The sequence below is a fragment of the Glycine max genome, chromosome 10, assembly GCF_000004515.6.
Source record: "Glycine max cultivar Williams 82 chromosome 10, Glycine_max_v4.0, whole genome shotgun sequence".
Classification (NCBI taxonomy): domain Eukaryota; kingdom Viridiplantae; phylum Streptophyta; class Magnoliopsida; order Fabales; family Fabaceae; genus Glycine; species Glycine max.
In genome coordinates this window covers 4569420-4589557 of record NC_038246.2, presented here as the reverse complement: position 1 = coordinate 4589557, position 20138 = coordinate 4569420, and the positions used below count along the sequence as shown (strand labels likewise).

The 20138-nt window shown below is 30.5% G+C and overlaps 1 protein-coding gene across 2 annotated transcripts; it reads right to left on the bottom strand.

Annotated features, from left to right (window-relative positions):
- Positions 1 to 15967: 15967 nt before the first annotated feature.
- Positions 15968 to 19799, bottom strand: LOC100819272 (syntaxin-71). 2 transcript variants are annotated; one of them, XM_003537234.5, is made up of 10 exons: positions 19690 to 19799; positions 19318 to 19575; positions 19054 to 19179; positions 18411 to 18570; positions 18209 to 18294; positions 18016 to 18084; positions 17575 to 17619; positions 17390 to 17452; positions 17214 to 17290; positions 15968 to 16191 (listed from the first exon to the last, which is right to left on the bottom strand). In XM_003537234.5, exons 2-10 carry the CDS (start codon positions 19471 to 19473, stop codon positions 16176 to 16178), a joined length of 798 nt encoding a protein of 265 aa, XP_003537282.1. In that variant the 5' UTR covers positions 19474 to 19575; positions 19690 to 19799; the 3' UTR covers positions 15968 to 16175. The 2 variants fall into 2 exon arrangements, with proteins under 2 accessions (XP_003537282.1, XP_040862278.1); XM_041006344.1 differs by lacking the exon at positions 19690 to 19799 and having other exon boundaries at positions 19318 to 19621.
- Positions 19800 to 20138: the final 339 nt, after the last annotated feature.

Sequence of the window (20138 nt, the reverse complement as noted above, 5' to 3'; positions counted from 1 at the left end):
TTAATATTTATTGATACAAGAATAACACAAACACGGGTGAGATTGTATTATTTGAAAGAGACAATAAAAAATTATTAGGAAGCCCAAAATTATCTTAAATTACATTAGTCTTTATTCAATTAAAGTATATGTTAGATGAATATTACTATTTTTTTCATAAACTATAAAAATGAAGTATATATGATATAAAGACTGATCTAAGATGATGGACACTTAATAATTTGAGAGCATAGGGTAAATTTTAGAGAGATGAATGAAATTGATATGTGGGGGAGGGTTCTCTTTACCCAATGCAAGATGATAGGACCGTCCGTGATACCTCTGTCTCTGTCAGAGTTCACGGTGTGGGACCCAGAGAGAGGACCGTGGGGGACCCTTGATGCACCGTCCAATTCCAAAAAGTGCGAGTGATGAATACTAGTGCATTATGTTTCATGAGAAGGGCTTATGGCTAAAGACTAGACTAGTAGATATTGTTGTTGATGTTGTTGTTGTGGTTGACGTACGTAGGTATGTGTACGTGTATACGAGTACATATTTACGTTAGAATGCCACCACAACCACGAAACATATATGTCTGGAAATGTGATCGTATTGGTTTGGTCATGACGACGACGATGTTACCTCATAAAGCTTATAATATGGTTTGCTGGGCTGGCCCCTGCCTAGCTAGATTGTTGCTCGCAGCAGTATCCTTGATGTGATCGCCAAAGTTTGGTGAGATGAACGAACTCACTCTTTCTTTTCTTCATTTCAAAAGCTGTTAGAGTTGTTTCTTTCACAATAAATCATGTTTTATTGTGAAGAAATGTCAACTGTTGTGTGTGTTGTGTGTAGAGAAAAGGATCCCACGGGAAATTCGCCCAACAATTAGTGAATTGGTGTTTTAGGAGTGGATTAAGATTTAATACCTAATAAAAATGTTAATTATAGAACAAGGTTTTTTTTTAATGAAACAAGGTTAACTACTAACAAGACACAAGTCCAATATAATTAGATCTTTTTAAATATGTTGATCATGATTTAATTTTTATAAAAATTTTGTTAAAATAAACAAAACACTACTCAATAATTAATATACTTCAAAGGTCTTAATTATTATTATTATTATTATTATTATTATTTACATTATATAATTTAAATAAATTTAATTATGTCCAGTTGTGTCAAATTTGAGTTTCTAATGTTTCATTAAATAAATTTGAAATATATCCATTTCTTTATGTAATTAATTATTTTTCTTGTTATTTTTCGTTTCAAACTTTGGGTCAATGGTTGAACACAGCGTTGTTTTTTCATAAGCTAAAAGAATTTATTACTGACTTGTAAACCAATTGATCTAGCACAAGTGTGCCACAGATTAATAACAACAAGAGATATAACCAAACGCGATCTAATCTATACTTAATAATTACGGCTTAAAGAATATAATTATATTGGAAAACAAAGAAAATATTGAACAAAGTAATATTCCTAACCCAACGCGAACTTAAGGACAGATCTGAGGATTACTTGTGTGACAAAGACAACTCACCTTACAGTCACACTACCACAATTAATGAGATAATTACTTGATGATGACCGAGCCAAGACAATCATTTAACAATCTCTTTCTTTTGTTGGATAAAATTCTTATAATTGATCCAACTCAAAATAAATAGATACCCTATTTCTAATTACACTATATCTAACAATTATTACACCTTCAACTTTTCTGGTAAAAAAAATAAAGAAAATCATCTTGGAATTAAACTATCGTACCATGCATTACAAGCATGCACATGCATACACAGTTTGCACAATCCCTATATTTATTATACTCTTTTTTCTATCTTAGATGAACAATAACTATCTGCAGGTTATATGTGTAATATTAGAACATTTCCTGCTCTATACCATATGTAGTCCACGTGATTATTAAAAAAGATTACTGAGCTTTGAAAATTATGTATATATATTCTGATTCCTCGTCATAACTCCTTCTGTCTATTTCCAACAACCCTACATGTCTCGTGTGGGAACAAATTTTGCCATCACAAGTAACAATGTTAGCCTTTTTTATTTCCACCTCAACTAAACCACAACCACTGAGGTTAATGTGAGGGATAACTATTCCATATAGAGGACACCGATTGTCACAGAGAGTGTGTTCATTTTCTTTTGTATATGGTTGTTTAGAGACTATGCACACGCATCATAATGGTCCATGTAAGCATAGACTATTGACTTTCACTTCAAAAGGGTTAGATATGAGGGAGAGGGCGAACCTTTACGTCTCCTATGTATTTAATTATGCACTTACTAGGAGGACCATCCTACGTTATTGATACTCCTTTTTGAATCCATAAGCATATTGGAAGAATAAGATCACATATATAGGTGTAGCCTGTTAAAAGCATGGTGCTTAGATTGGCAAAATCGTTTTGGGGCCATGATATATATGATATATCCAACAGCTAGCGTTAATTAGATTTCTAAGCTCTTGCCTCATTTGGTCTTAGCATTTAAATATGGTGGTTAATGGTGTAGAAACAGATGGGGCACTCCAATATTGCGTCTCCTCCGTCCAAAATTTCTTTTTGTGTGCACATATAACTAGTAGTTAATTCCTTAATTAACATATTTTTCTTAATAAAAAAATTCCATACAAATATATAGCAAAAAAATGTGGTTGATCCGAGTGGTAAATTTAATTCCTTTAAATAAGATCTCGAGTTCGAATTCTGTAGATGAAAAAAAAATATAATTAAAAAAATATAATTTCACTAAAATGATTCACCTAATTTTTTAATAAAGATTAATTATCGACAAAGTCGATAAATATTTCTTACTAATAAAATAAATAAATCTTATTTAACTTATTTAAGAGACTCATGTATCTATTATTATTGAAGCTGACACTAGTTTTAATTCTAAACTTAATTAGAATAATATATTGAGTATGTTAATAAAGAAAGGCTAGCTTTCACAGTTTCAACTTGGTGTATTAAAGATTTACAAAGTGATTAAGATTGCATCATCAGATTTGAGACCCGGGCAAGCTAGTGGAATTGGTAAGGAACAGAATTAGGTGAAGACTATCAATCAAACCGAGAATTAGTAATGAATTAGATAGATTAATTAGAGAATAGACTATAGTAGAAGATGTGGGGACCAAGGTTTTGACAATATTGTATTGAGGAACTGAACGAGCAGGATCGGCGCCCAGGGGTTACATCTTTTGATTAATTTTTCACATAATAAATTGAGGGGAACAAAGGAAATATATATAAATAATTGAATTATAATAATTTGGGGAAAACGTAATGTGTTGTGTTATAAAAATATCAGACAACTCAACTGCTTTTGGCTTCTTGCTTTCGGAGCTTCCCTTCCAATCTATATTATTTGTTTCCTGATGTCCTCATTTCGGTATCCTATGATCAATTCCTCTCAGTAGCCCTGACAGACATGCAAAGCCCCATGTGATAATTAATAATTAGAAAATATATTAGAGAGACACAGTGAATATTTTTACTCATTTAGAATAAACATTCATAATGAAAAAAAAATGTATAACGTCTTGTTGATCTTAATGATAAAAAATTAATCGGCTCATGGTGCGTAATCATTATTGGTTAAGAAAATTTTGCATCCAAAGATAATTAAACATAAGTTGTTTTTGTTGGAGAGGCTCTTTAATTGGAGAGGTTCTAAAAAATTATAGAATTTTCTAGAAAAGTATAAAATTTTCTATAGAACGTCATGTAGAACTCTAGAGTAATGTATAACTCTTTAGAAACTTGTGAAAATCTAGAATATTCTGGAGATGTGTGGAACCTTCTGAAATCTTATGGAAGAGTATGGAAAGATATGAAAGGGAGTAGAAGAGTATAGAGATTTTTAGAATTTGTGAAGCATTCTAAAGAATTAATCTCCACCCTAAGATACAAGTAATCTTCACCACATTGTGGAGGTGAAGTAGTATAAGGGTAGGAGCTTTCATTCCTAATCATCCACGACAAGAGTGAATCTACGTGAGAAAGTTAGGGAGCCTATTTGAGAGAGAAGATAAATAGCTTCATAAGTCTCTATCCTCAAGTTTGAGACACCGTAGAGTGAGTTAATTTTATAAACACATCATTGTAACCCTACTATTCTTTTGTATAGTGAAAGAATCTCCATATTGAAGAAGAATTATAATCGTGTGTTTCCTTTATTACATTTAATTACTAAGTGTCTATCTTAAACTTCACGAAGTGAGAAAGTCTGAGTTTTTCCAACAGTTTTTTACTAAATAAATTATTCTTTTATATGAATATAATGGAGTCTTAAGATCACCTTGACAATCCTATGAGTTTGTTGATCTTATTTTTAATATTTAGTTTTTATTCATGTGATAATATTTTTTAAAATTAATTAGTTTTATGAATTGACAAGATCTCTAATTTGATTTGCAGGTAGGGCAGGGTAAAGGAATGAAACTCATAGTTATTATATAAAAAAATACATATATTATCCCTCAAATACATCCATTCCATGGATTCCCCGTCTTCCCCGCAAGTGTATAGAGAGATCGAAGGTCCCGTTATTCTTGCTTCTAAATTATAATTTCTTTCGGTTTATGCTTGGTCTTCGATTGCAAATTTTAAACAGCTCTCCTGAAAGTTCATTTCCAAATTATACTATATATTTTTTGTTATCCATAAACGCGTTTTAGTGCTAGAATTTTCAAAGACCCTAATGATTCGGTCTATTTCGTACGAGTATTTGCTGGAAATCCTTAATTATATGTAGAAAAATGTATATATATGGATAAACAAGAAATAATATATTCGCGAGTGGAGATCTACTTTCTTGTGTAGAAATAATGAAATATTTCAAAGCTAATTTATTTTTTATATATGGAGAATTTCTCTTCATTTGATACCAAAGACATTATAAGTTAATAACATTTTAGTATGTTAGTACTTCAATTTGTTAGCTTGAATTATTGAAGCTGAGTTGACCTAGCAAAACAGCGTATCACAAAGTTGTAAGTATATATTTAGCTAAAATATATGGTTAACTTAAACAACTAATTATATAGTAGAGAGAAAACTCCAATATCAAGAGTGGGAATACTCAAGGGACTGAAGGGGGGACCTCTTTTGACTTTTTTTTTTTATATAGGCAGGACCTCTTTTGACTTGTGAAGAGCAGAAATATAAGATTTGTAAAATATCACAATAGCTTCAACGTGTAAAAGTGGAACAAAACCATTTCTTTTCCTTCAAGGTATAAATGGATTAAAGATGGGATACTCATCTAGATGTCACAAAACCTGATTATTACTCAGAAACTCGTTCATTTTTATAAATATAGTTGCTGTGAATGGTGACTATTTGAATGTCTTAATTCTTAATATATAATGTTAGTTACATAATAAACTGAGTTACTGTTGTTGATATGAGTTTATCATGATAAATGTTATCATGAAACTGTACAATTTGTATTTATTACAATATTGTACTACTTAACTTAATTAGGGAAGCATATATAAAACTCTCAGTTGATCAATTTATTAGACAAAAAGTTTTATTCATAAGAGTAAGTTTAATGACTAGTTAATAATTTTATGTTGGTATATATATAGTATGATTGTTTTTTTGAAGTGATTATACAGTTACACGGACGATTTTTTTACTTTGGTGTTTATATTTTTTTTAAATTACCCGTTTAAGTAATTATAAATAAATATTAAAAAAAACCCTTTTACGTGCATCTGATGAGTCGTCAGTCGCAGAACTTCATTAGGGCCCGGTTTTTTCCCTTTTATATAATCCAAGGCATTGGCCTCATGGTTAGCAATGGCGCAGGAAAAGATTTTTGTCTTCCTTTTCTGCTACAGAATAAATAGAATAAGTCTTTCAAATATCAAACTTTAAAGAGACATACTTTTGTTAAATTGAACTCTTCCTCTATATACTTAAGTAATAGAATGTGAAGCAACAAAGAAATTTTATATCAAAATAGAAATTAAGAAAAAAAATAAGTGGAAATATTTAAAGGTAAACAAATTATTTTAAAGTAATCTTAACGGTTTGTTTTAGGGGTGTTAATTGAATGACTAGGATAAATTTTGAGTTAAATTATAATTAATGGATAAAAAATAATCCATCATTTAATTAAAACCATCTATAACTCTTTTTTTTTTTTACTGAAGCTATAACTCATTAGTTAATTTTTATTTTTTTTTATCATCCCTTCCTTTTAAAAGTATGTTACATTTTGAAATCTATTTTCAATAATTATAACATTATTGTTGGTGAATCATGTAATGATGGAGAACAGAAAGATGAAGAAATGGACTTTCATAGCAATAGAAAGAAGAACCACTAGATCAATTTTTAATAATTTAATTAATCTAATAGATTGAAGGGAAGAAAAATGAACCATAATCCGTCCATTAATCACAAAATTTAATCCATTCAGTTCATTTATTTATGTTTTTTAAAATATATAAGTGAATTTGATTAAATTTAAATATGAATTAAATTGATTAGATTATGAAAGTATAAAATATTTGATCACTCGTAATTTATATATCCCTCCAAATTTTCTTTGGTTCTGCCACCCGTCTTGATCTATATATAGATCAAACTGATATGTAAATCCAGTAACTTTTGCATCTATACTTATCAAATACCATTTTAATAGAAACTTTTTCAATAATTTCTTCCTAATAAAGGTCACATCCAAACTAAGTTGATAAATACCAACGCATTGTTAATTTCCTTTAAAATTAAGAAGGGAGAGAAGGAAAGGAATTTCAACCAACGGAAACGGGTACCTTGCTTTTTGAGATTCACAAGACGAAGAGTGGTAAAATAAAGAAAATATAGTGAGAGTATAAAAAAAAATTACATCATGATGCAATAATATATATATATATATATATATATATATATATAATAAGATTATAACTTTAACTAATTCAATAATATTTTGCTTACTTGACTGTGTAAATAAAATTTTACACTAATAATTTTTTTAATTGGCAAAGTATTAAATATATTGAATAAAGGACATAGATGGGTGCCCAAACCATAAACAGATCATATGAAAATTATCCAAAAAGAGAGCCACTGTTTACATAAGTATTAACATAAGATTAAGATATGTAAATAATTGATAACCAAAGGCTAACAGCACCAGCTGGGCCATTATATCAAACTTAATATAAACTTAACAAACAATTTTATATTATATATTCAAGATTATCAAATAGAACTATATATTATATTAGTTAAAGATAATTTAGCTCCCTTAAGAGGGATTAAAATTTTAAACCAAAAATGAAAAATTGATAAAAGTATTTCGTTTTCACCACCACTATTTTACTCAAACCAATAATATCTTTTTAAGTTTCCAGTTAACCTGTGTTAATTATTTTTCTTCTACTTTCATTACTTTTCACAACAGTTTGAATTCAGCATAATAAGAATATAAATTTAATTACCAGCTGAGAGAGCAAGGAAAGGACATCAAAGCATGCTTTGTTTGAAAAACTAACTGATCACTTCAACAGTTTTGCTTCATCGTAATTCATTGAGACTGAATGTTTTCAATTAGCTTTTTCTTTTTTCGGCCGTGTATTTGACTCTGATTTTGCATAGGACGAAACAAAAACATTGCTCATTGGTAAAATCCAAGCATCTTTTTTCACAAACTTTTTATCTATTATTTTCCAAAATTGAACCCAGCAGCAAATCACTGTCTAATCTCTTTTTCATCACTGGTTTCTTGCATAAGTTTATTTTCATGTGTGCGGCGCAAACTGCGGAACCATGGCATACCAGTCCAAAAACTAGCACTATTCAAATATCAATCTAATAACTGGGAAGACGTACTATATAGGCACAGCAACAAAAACATTTTTTTTAATAATATTATTCGTATAAAATATTCATTGATTTTTATTAAAAAAATCTTATTAATCATCTTTAGTAGAGGTTTTCTTTCTCAATTAAATTTTTTTATTTATAAAATTCAGATCCAAGACCTTATTTTAAAAAATCAAAATAAATATCACCCAGATCAACAATTTCTTATTGCAACAAAAACATATATTATAAAAGCTGCATGCTGATTCAGCAATCTCCGAATCAATTAAAAATTAAAAGGGGGCGCGGGGTGTGAATCTCCAAACACAAACACATGATCGTGTGTGTTATGTGTTTGTGAGGATTTTTTTTATTAATTATTAGACATTTATTCCAGAACCAAACATATAGGAGTATGTGGAATCTTCACCAACCGGTCCCATTCAAAGAATGACTGTTAGTACCTGTTCCACTTTGCTGCACCCTCTTCTCACTTGATTGACCATACAATAGGCATGGTCCGGTTATAGATATGTTCTTAACAAACTTGTACTAATCTTTCAGTTATTAAATGAATTCTGAATTTCTTCATTTAGTTCACTAGCTTTTCAGTTTAATCAGTGTCGTCATTATATATTAGGAGTTTAATTTTGACAAGTTAAGCTACCACTTGCGTGTAATTTGGTATACTTAACATGTGTGGCTCAATTGATAGCACATGCTTCTGAAAAAAAAATTGAAATCAATTTTCAACCTGCATAAAATATTTTTGAGGAGAAACAAAAAGTTTTTAATATGGCTGGCTCGATCCGACTAAGGATATTAATTTCAAATTAACTTAAAAACTTAATTTTGTGAGATACTTAAGGGTATCGCCGATGAATCAAAAACCTTAATTAGGACGATTAAAAAAGAAAAAAAATTATAGTTTGATATGTTGTTAATTAAAGGTGTTTGATTAATCATTAAGAGTCCGTTCAACTAACAAAATCTAATAGTGTCGAGACAAAGATTATACATGGAAGCATTATACTTCACAACAATAATGAATAAAAATTGACTCGTATCCATGATTGGGATACAGCAGCTGAATTTGATAAGATTAAATATGCTTGTATGCTTGAATTGGTTAGGACATGAAAGAGAAGAAGAAGAAAAATTGTGCTCTCGACATAGACTGATCTATTGGGGCCTCGTGTGTTTTTGCATTGCTATTTTTTTTTTTATATATATATCAAGCCACATAAGAAGGATAAGATATGTATCAATTCATGCCTCACCGTGAGCGTTTAGTTGTGTTCTACTAGTATAAATTGGTCATTTTTTTGTTTGACCTCTGTTTCTATATTGGTGAATGGTGATGTCAAATCATTTTGCAAAGTAATGGGTTAAAATAATAGTATAGCTTGTAATCAGAATTGATTTGAGTAAATCGTGATTACGTCGATAAATCGAATCAATTTCAAAAAAGTTGCGTTTTAAGCATACTCAAAAACATTCAACGTGCAAAGAAAAACCGATTCCATCATAAGATAATTCCGTGTGGCTCCACTCACAAAAGTATATAACCATTTTTGCTTGAAAATTAATTGAGATGAATTTCAATGTGTTCACATTTGAACGAATTTGAACTTCAGGCCTGTTCTACTACGCATGAAATGACTTGAAGGCTAAACGCATGTCAAAATCATAGACGAATTTCAATCTGCCGATAAAAAAAATGGTATACGTATACACAACACCAACCAAGTTGCGTAATTTGTTGGTATTTGTATAACTATTTCATTAATTTGTTTCCAAGACAAATTTAAAATTTGGCCTCGAATTAGACACCATTAAAGTATATATACAAGACAAAGCCTCGGTTTTGAACTTATATGATGCTAAGAGTCTAAGAAAAACAAAATAAATTTATTTATTTATTTCCAATTGAAATGTTTTTAAATACTCATTCACATACTTAAATGATACCAAGAAAGTTTAACTCATTTAATTGAGAGAATGATACGTGATTTATTATCTTTGATTCTTACAAATAAGAAAACACACTCAAAGGATATATTTGTTGGTAAAATATTGTCCTAATTCTAAATTAATTTCATTATCCATCACTCTTTGAGTATTGACTTTAATAAATTGACATTTTGTGAGGGAAAAAAAGGATGCAAAGAGCTGTGGGAAGTGGGGCTTGTTCATTGACCAATGATTCACTGATTGAAATGTAGAGGCATATAGTTGTAAGGCAGTGATGTCAAAACAGCCTGTCTATTAAGGGGATAAAGAAAATTGATTATAGAGCTGATTATATAGTTCCAAGAAGAATAGAACAAATAACAGAATCAAGTTGGTCTTATTATGTCTCTTCAGCTTGCTTCCATGCATGTTCTGCTTCTTGGAGTTTTGTGCAATGGGACTAAGGTATTGGTATGGTAGGAATAACGCCAAATACAAGCTTCTCCCATGCCCATTTTTCTTTTCAAATCAAATCGCCAGATTATTTATTTATTTTTATCTGAATTTCCCGTTTGGTAATTACATATGGTGAGGTATATGTATAAACTAAAGTTTTATGTTTCGAGGTTTGCATAAATGAAGTAACCTCTCAGCTGATTAATTAGTTAACATTCCACGTCAGTAGACACTGCAGAAATACTTTAAAAATGGGGAAAGCAAAGTAGTACATCTTTTTAGTTTTGAAACTGATCCACTTCAATGCAAATAGACCAATTATGTAAGGGTTTGAAACTTAAATATTTGTACACTTAGAAAAAATCACAAATTACCGTTAATTTCACTTTTAAAATAATTAATGTAAAAATTAATAAACTTATTATATATGATAATTTAATATTAAATAATAATATAAAACTATTTTGCACACATAATCTATTCTATTTTTTCATTATAATGTCATATAATACAGGGAATGCTTTAGGTTCTTTTCAAATTATTAATCATACATACCTAATACTACTCACATATACTGTAGTAAACTGTGAAAATGATAATCAGAAGAATGTGGTGCACTCTGGCCAAGAACAAGTAACCCGGTTTTCAATAATTAAAGTTCGCATTGGGACCCGAAATAGAATATAATCAACATGGTGGGATCCAGTATAATTCTGTGTCAAGCTTCATAAATTTGTTCACAATATTTGTCTTATTTTGCGGATGACAATAACTCAAAATCTGACCTTGTAATTCGTCTAATAAAAGAAAAAAGAGGAGAAATTTGGGGAAAACAAACATTTAATTCAGTTTTAAGTTTGAGCCAACTTGGGCTTTATTTAGGTAAGTACACACACATAATAATGAATAATAATGAATATTGCTGGAATAGGTGGATTTGGTCATAAAAGAACCTGGATTAGGATAAATCCCTAAAGAGTTCTGATCTTAAAGGTACAATCAGTTCAATTGTTGAAATCCATGCATGCATTAAAAGACAATTGCCAAGTAACCCATGTACAATATTCAACATTTGAATTGAACATGATTCCTTGTCAGAGAAAAGCTAGTTGCTTTACCCCAACATTTGTGTTTCCATATCTATTCTAAAACATTTTTTTTAACCAGCTATTAAACAAAAGTGAATAATTTATGAAAACAGTACCACCTAATTGTTTTTACACAATCCGTGGGGCACAAACTTATTTGTTGGGTACTGAATTCAAAATAGATGCATCCAGCCAGTAGATGGCTACTTATTTTTCTTCTTTGAAAGTGAAAACTAAGATTGCATATCAGAGTGATAAGCTATCAATATTGTGCATCCCATAATTAGAAGAAACTCCAGTTATTGCCCTTCAATTTAATGAAATGTTGTATAGAAAACTTGAATTAGGCTCATCATGCACATTTATAATGTTATCTTATTAGTACTGGTTCATAAGAGGCATACAAGTTTCTGCAATTAGTTAAATTACAAACGAAATCAGGAGCTGTTATTTTCTTTTGGTGAAAATCACCATAAGTTCAAATTGTTAGCATTACTTCCAAGGACCTTCTGCAACAGGTTCTCACACGTTGCTCCCTAATTTAGTATTTCTTTTTTAATTTTATCAACAAATGTTAATTGTTGGTTTGTTAATTTTTGTTAGCAGAAAAATTTGAAAATGTGACATGTTACTTGAATTTACCACCTGTCTTTCTTCCTTTCTTTCTTTACCACTAGGTCAACTTTATATATCTCCTTAATTAATGATTTTATTCCCCTGGTTGTAATGGTTTTCTCATATTAAAATTCAAGTACCTGATTATAAAAAATTCATCGGAAGATGTTTCTTCTTAATTATAAAACTGTACTAGTAGCTAACAAGTTAATAACTAAAACTTGTTTAAAAATTTAGAACTGTATAAAAGCCTCTTTACATGGCCTAGATATCCTGCCAACATGATGAACTTCGTGGCATCCCACTATGTAACTCCCCTAGCCAATTAATATTATGAATCAGTTAACAATTATCTGAGCTCTGAAGCACTAGCTACTAGCTATAGTATACATTTCAGTGTTGAAAAACTTGAGCTAGAAAAGTAATTTGGTTTCCGAAGATTTTGTTGCATTTTTGAGTGTGAGGCTAATCCCTTTCAGCACAAAGTCATACATTAGATCCTGATCGCAATTTGTAATATCCTCAAGAAACCTTGGTACTTTCTAAAAGTTTGCTTGTGCTATTTGAGGGGCTTGTAATTTCTTATAATTTTGATAAATAAAATTAATGGTTTAGTTTTTTTATCTGAATTAATGGCTTAGCTAATATAAACCATTAATAATTATTGACTTACGATAAAAATAATAATAATATGTTGTTAATTTGTTTGAATTTAATTTGATAAAAAATTTGTCACAAATAAATCAAACCAAATTAAAATTTTGATTGATTTAGTTTTTATTTTCTTATGACACAAAAACAAACTAATCAGTCAACATCCATTATCATATTAAAAGAATCTAATTTAATTGGTTAAATAATGTGCATAGGTTATAATAAACTTCTTAATACCTGAGTTGATTTCTTGTGTATAAAAGGAAAAAAAGACACCCCTCTATGACCTCACCATAGCATTCGATATTTTGTCTACATTTCAACGTAATCATACTCATTAAATTATATGGTATGCCCTAACAATGTTTTTATAAAGAGAACTGTTATATAGTACGAAGTAATTTTGAACGAACTGCACGAAAACATGTTGTGGCTGTTTCATGGAATAACTCAATTTTAAGTTGGTGTTTTGACGAAAAACATTTATGGATAAATATAATTATGAATCAATCAAAATCATTCGTATCTTTCGTGCAATTTAACTTTCGTCCCATTTAACATTTTTCTTTTATAAAAGAAGATGGGACAAATAGGTATTGCTTTCTTATATATCTTTCCCTCAAAACGTGCCTAATACAATATAATCTGCCTAATACTATATTACCTGATAATTAATTGCCACTCTCTGCATGATCTAGCAGCATATAATATATAATATATAAATATAACCCATGCACTGATGCACAGTGGTTTTAAGATTAAAAATATTTTTGGTGGATGATATACACAATTTGATACTTCCCCTAGCTTCCTTCGTAGGCATATATTATAACTTATCATTACATGGACAAAGGTTCCAATTTAGAAATCCAACTCTCCTGCATATGAATTCCACCCTTCGGATGCGAAGCTCATTGTTCAAATAGAGAAGATAAAATTTTACAAAAAATATCTTGCTTAAATGAGGAGCGTGCCAAATCTGAAAACTAAATTAATTCAAAACATAGATAATTATGAAGATATAGCTCGAACATAAATGAAGAAAATCACTTGGAAGATAATTATAACAAATAAAATAGATTATATCAATAGAAGAGATAGTTTTCTTGTATAGATTATATTATTTTGTAAATTAAGGAAATTATTTGTCTCTATTAAACTCATCTATGATTCTATAAATAAAGAGACATAGGCAACAACAAAAAAGCACACCTCTACACACCATTTTTCACTAAAAAACTTATTCTCTTCTCTCTTCTTGTATTTCATGAATGGCTAGTTTCTTTCTTAGCTAGGAGAGGAAAAGATTGAACTCTATTTGATGTAATTTTCTCACATTAATATATTATTTGAGTTCATGTCTTCTTTACTTAATGTTTTGTGAGCCTGCACACCTCATAGATGATTCTAGGAATTTGACGTGTACTTTGACGAGTCTCATTGAAATTCAAATTGAATCGAATACTTAATTGGAATTATCTTTAAGAATAAAATAATATTATTTAAGACTCGTTAATTCTCAAACGATAATGTTGATTGTTTGTGTTGGTGTTTGCCAAGAGATTGGGAATCAAGACAAATGATTTAGGGTCTATCATCTAAGGAATTAGGGATAGAATACATTAGTGAATCGGGGATGAACAATATAACGACGTAGAAGTGTGAGGAATTACAGCAAATATGGGGATTTCAAGTACAATCTTAACATCTTAACGTTATTATTTTCATCTATAATTATTATCACGTCAACAAGTAACTTCTTACCTTTTCTTTTAATTTTTTTATTAAATTTTCAGTACATTAATCTCTCTAGAAAAATATATCTTTTATTTTTTGTTTTGATTGGTTTTAGTTTTAGGTAGTTTAAAATATAAAAACAAAAAAAATATATTTATCTAAAAGGTTTTAATTTGAATATCCATCTTTGCACTATTCTCTTGGGAGACGACTTGAGCTTCGATTCAATATTACAATTAAAATTCACTTACACTTAACGTAAATCTTAACATAATTAAAACATTAACACTCATTAAGTAGTTCCACTAGTAGAATCTAATCTAGCTATTTTTATCAATATTTTTCAAACCAACCCTATTATTAAACTAGTCACAGCATGTTCAAAGTTTAATAATTTAACTGTGATTAAACCATAATTAAATTAGAAAGAATAAAATTATATAAATTCTTAATATTCAAAGTAAAATTAAAAAATAATTATATAAATTCTTAATATTGAAAGTAAAATTAAAAAATAATTTTATAAATTCTTAATATTCAAAGTACATACAAAAATTCGGTTTAAATATATTATAATACTTAAGTGTAAGTTTCAATAATACACATCAACATTTACCAATAATAACAAGTTTACATTTAGAATAAAAAAGAAAATAACATTTTAGATTGATTTTCATTCTTTTATGAAAACCAAAATGATATTGTATTAAATAGTTTTTATTGATTCACTGTGAATCGGTTTCAGACCAGCTTTTTCCTAAGTTCTAACCAATTTTTTCAGCTGTTTAACCAGTTTTTCTTCCAACAGGTTTTATAACTTATTTAAACAGGTCACCTAACCAGTTCATCAATTTTCTGGTCTAACCGGCCAATTTGGTTTAGTTTTCAAAACAATGAATTTTTAATAAGTCGGGAACCACTTTACACACCCTAGCTAAGAAGGTTAACCGGTAATTTGGCTCATCTTGGGCCCTAGCGGAAGGCTCAACATGGGAGCCCAGACTTATAAACGAAAGTATTATTAACTGATATTGCTTGTTTTTTTTTTAAAAATCCTATATCTTTTAGTGTGAAACTAATTTCTTCCCAAATAGTAGTATCAACTTAATCCTAATCACAAGATACTTTCTCTGGGTTTTAAATCCCACACACTCGTTGCCTTTTTGGCCTCCCAAGAGGTGCTTTTAGTTTTAGGGAAGTAGGTTTAATCATAGCGTCACTACAACCACAACATGATTAACCAAATGAACGACAAATCCATTTACAGATAATGGGATTTATACATCGCATTTCCACCACAAACAAAATTTGGTTGATGCCTCTAAACTCAGATAAACAAATGATGTGACATGTAATCATATAGCATAATTAAAGGAATGAAGGAGTTCGTCACAAATCACGAGATGTTTAAAACTAAAAACAGATTTGCAAGTCAAGAAACAACAAAATAATTAGTCGAATATAATTTTCTTTCAATTATTAAGCGGGTCCCCATACTTATCTTTTCGTCGTGCTTGTAGCTAGCTAACTCCAGCTAGAATTCCTAATTTCAATCAAAGCATCCTTCCTAATTCATCAGCGTCAATTTATAATACTATAACATATACCAAAACAAGTGTATAAAATAAGCAGCAACTATTTAACATACACATACTAATGGTATCTGACATGACTGCATACACATTACACAGGACTGCTTATAAAGCACAAGGGCACGCCTCTCAAGTCGCAGGAAATTTTCACAATGGTAGAAATAAAATAAAAAAATCAGAAGATATCCTCAAAATACAAGGCAAACCATTCGAACATCCATCAGCCTTTGTACACATCATTTCTTTAGTACGCTGCAAAATGAGCACGGTAAGTCAGAAAGGTATCTCAAAAAACATAAAGTATGCAAGATTCATAAAAAAACACATGCTGATGCTATGATATATTGAAAATCAAATCCCAGCAGCGCCATCAGAAAGTGACAAGAATCTACTATTCTTCAGTTAATGAGCAAATAGAATATTAAATTTTTTAGATAGAGCATAATTTATTTCAACATCATTGAACTAGAAATTTGGTTTATGAAGTAGTTTATATATGTTTCAATTTCAAAGAAAAACATATTTGGGAATAGGGACAGAAATTACAAGCACAATCCCCCAATCGTAAGAAATCATTATAATAATCCTTAAAATGATTGTTGTCTCTACAGAGTTTATTAAACTTTCATTCATATGACCGTATCATTTCAAATTTCCAAGAAATTCACTTGGCTAGAGCAGTTTGCAAACTACCATTTTAGGCAAGCATTTAAGTTTTTTCTAGATAATTATATTCTCGTCAAATTTCAAATGAATGCCTCAATCACACTCCACCTAAACTTTCCCTAATTAGATCAGGTTTCAGAAGTTAGTGACAGATATTCTAATTACTGTAAAGAGGCAATAAAGGATACGCCAATATGAATCACGAAGAAAATAGATAATGAGATTACATGTCAGAAACCAAGCCTATGAGACATGGGCAACAGAGGGAACAAAACAAGATTATGTTCTGCAGCAAAGGCTACATATGCATACTAGGAAATGAGACAAATGCTTTACTAACAACCCACAAGCCCAATTTCAGACTTAAAATGCAGCTTAAAGTTACCATATGAAATATAAGTTTTAAAATATTTGATCCAAGGTTACAAAATTAAAAATGTACCTCAAATTTCCCACACAAGATCATGTTAGTAGATACAGCAAAATTTCCAGTATTCAAATCAATAAGCAAATTGAGCAGGACTATAAAGAATACTTTCAGATTGAAATTCAAGAGCAGAAGAGCAGTGCTGAGTTTTCAAGTTCATGAAAAGTGATAGGAGCCTTACTTGTATAAGTAGGCAGCAATTCCCAAAATTATAATCAACAAAACAATATCAATACAGAAGTTTCGACTGGATCGAAGCTGGATGAAAAAAATCATATAAGAGTCAGCAAGAAATCTATCACAGATACAACTTTAAATTGATGGAAATCTATACAGATACAATTGTAGTCAGCTAACCTGGTTCACTGTGTCTTTAAGTCTAACATTTGTATTCTTAAGGTCAGAGGATGCCTTGTCCACCTGTAAAGATGACAAACAATTGTGTTATACTAATTTCAACTTCATAATTCAAGTTCTAAAAGCCAACATTTCCATATTTTTATTTAGGATACAGGCAGAAATTGATAATTCTCAGTTCTTACCTTAGTGTCAATCTCATCCATCAGTGGAACTTGTCTATCCAGTTCCTGTATTCAACACATAAATAATAAACTTAGAAAGGATTAAAACATACACACGCACAAGGGAAGATAAAAACAAGGTTAAATTAAAAATTTGGTTCCGACACCAGACATCATTTTTTTCATTTTAGTCCCTATCTTGGTCACTAGTCACTACATAAATTTTTTTTAAAAAAAAAAACTACATTCGGTCCCTACACTTACACATTATTTAGTTTTGGTGCCAATAGGTGGGGGAAAAAGCAATATAACTTTAATAAATGGTACAGGCTAGGGACTAATTTGTAAACAATTTTTCATGCAGGGACCAAAATGTTGAGTTTTTACATTAAGGGACTAAAACAATCTTGAATATAGGGATTAAATTTATACTCTAACAAAAAAAAAAATAAAGCAACTGACCTCATTCATATCATGTGCCATGTTTTTCAATGTATCCAATCCTTCAGCAATCACATCCAAACCTTGATCCTAAAAAATTATGTTAAGTTAGATTTGAAAGGTGAACCATTTCCTGGAGAGACATCCAATAATCAACAAAAACCTAAGCTAAAAGATAACGGCAAACCACTCGCAACTGCTTTAAGTTACTTGCCTGTTTCATTCTACGCATTTCATATTCCTGCCTAAATTGATTTGATTGTTCACTTTGTTGGAAGTATTCATCATCAAATCGCCCATCTATATTTGAGATGATTCAGTGATTCACATACATGAACAGAGTCAGTTATTTAAAAGGCCTCTCACAGATGAAATACGATAATTGCATCAGCCTGAGACATGGATAACTAGATTACCTGAATCAAACTTAATTTCAGGACGTGAAGCAGAAGCTGCCCAGCCTCCAGTTTGTTTTGGCACAGGAGGAGCCCCATCTGGTATTGCTTGGATTCTATCCGGCAATGCAAGAACCAAATCATTACGGGCAGCAAATTCTTGTGATGAAAGCCCCTTTACCTGTGGATAAACTGAATCATTCATTAACTTTGAAACTTCACATTCTAATAAGTTACAAAGTGCAAAATAAACTTAAAAAAAATAAAAAATCAAGCTTCAATGGAAATAAGTACACCAAATGGAATAACTCAATAGAGGATTAAAACAGTCAGAACTACAGACAGAAACAAGAATACCCCTTAAGCTGGACAGTTACACTTACACTAGTAAAAGCAGATAGCAGACACCAAACAATGGAGAAGTTGGATTTATTTCTCTACTCTTTCTCAGTGTTCAAAATTTAAAACAGAACTCTTCAATTAGATTAAATAAATTATTAAAGCTCCTAACAAGTTATTAGTTAGATTAATTCAGCAAACCAAATTACTCTTCATTACATCCGAAAAGCTCCAGCTACAAGATTGATGAGAATTCACAGTTAAAACATCTCACAGATTCAATTAATCATTTTCACAGCCTAAACATTAAACAATAAAATAAAACCTTTTTCACAGCTAATCTCTGCAACTTGGGAACCTCCTCCAGCAACCGAGCCTTAGTACGACGAATCTCTGCATTGATCGCTACAGCTGATGCCTTACCTTTCTCCTTGGAAGCACTTTCTGCTTTCTACACAAAAATTAAAAAACATATATCAGATTTCTGCCCTCCATACACCGTGAGAGAATACCCTAATTCCGTGATTTTGAAGAGAAATTGACCAATTAGGGCACAAATTGAGTTGTGCAAAATTCTGCCGGGGCGTACCTGAAGTAGGGCCTCGATGTCGGCGTCGACGGAGGCGTAGAGTCTGGCAAAGGCATCGTCGCCAGAGACATTAGCATCGCGGTGCTTATCGACGTCGTATTTGTCGTACTTCTTGCAAATGGAATCGACTCGGGTTAGAATGTCGATGACGCTCATACTGTTACTGTGTCGGAATCAGAATTTGATCTCTGTCTTGCGAAGTTCGATCGGTGATGATGGCTACGGCGGAGTTCGATCTGCGTTTCAGTTGGCGCAGAACTGAGAAAGGATTTCAAAGGGGAAAGTTAACAGTTGTAATGAACATGGTGAAACAATTTTTTAAAAATTAAAAAATTAAAAATTCTTTTGGATTTGGTAGAACTAGAAACTTACCTTCGAGTAACAGTGCGTGGGAAAATTGATCGAACCGGTGTTCAATTTTACCGTGTGTGCTGTACTGCCGTGTGCTATGGTTAAAACTTAAAATTTGGTAAACCCGGCGTTAACAGTATAGTGACCAGTACCAGTGCCACTGGTACGATTATTTTAAATTTTTATTTCTTTATTAAATTTATATAAAATAAAAGTTTATTAATTTTACTTTTTAGAATGACAACTTATGATAAGGGAAAGTATAATTTTTCGAAGTAATTAAATGGAAAGATATTAAGCGTATCACGAGTAGTGGTTTTAATTGTAAATATATATCATTTTTATGGTATTTTGGTTTAAGAAATAAATTGTGAAGGAAAGAAAAAAAAGTAAGATTATTTTCTTATATTATTTAGTAAAAAGAGAAAAAAAAATAGGTATGTATACTTAAAAAACTAATTTTACATTAT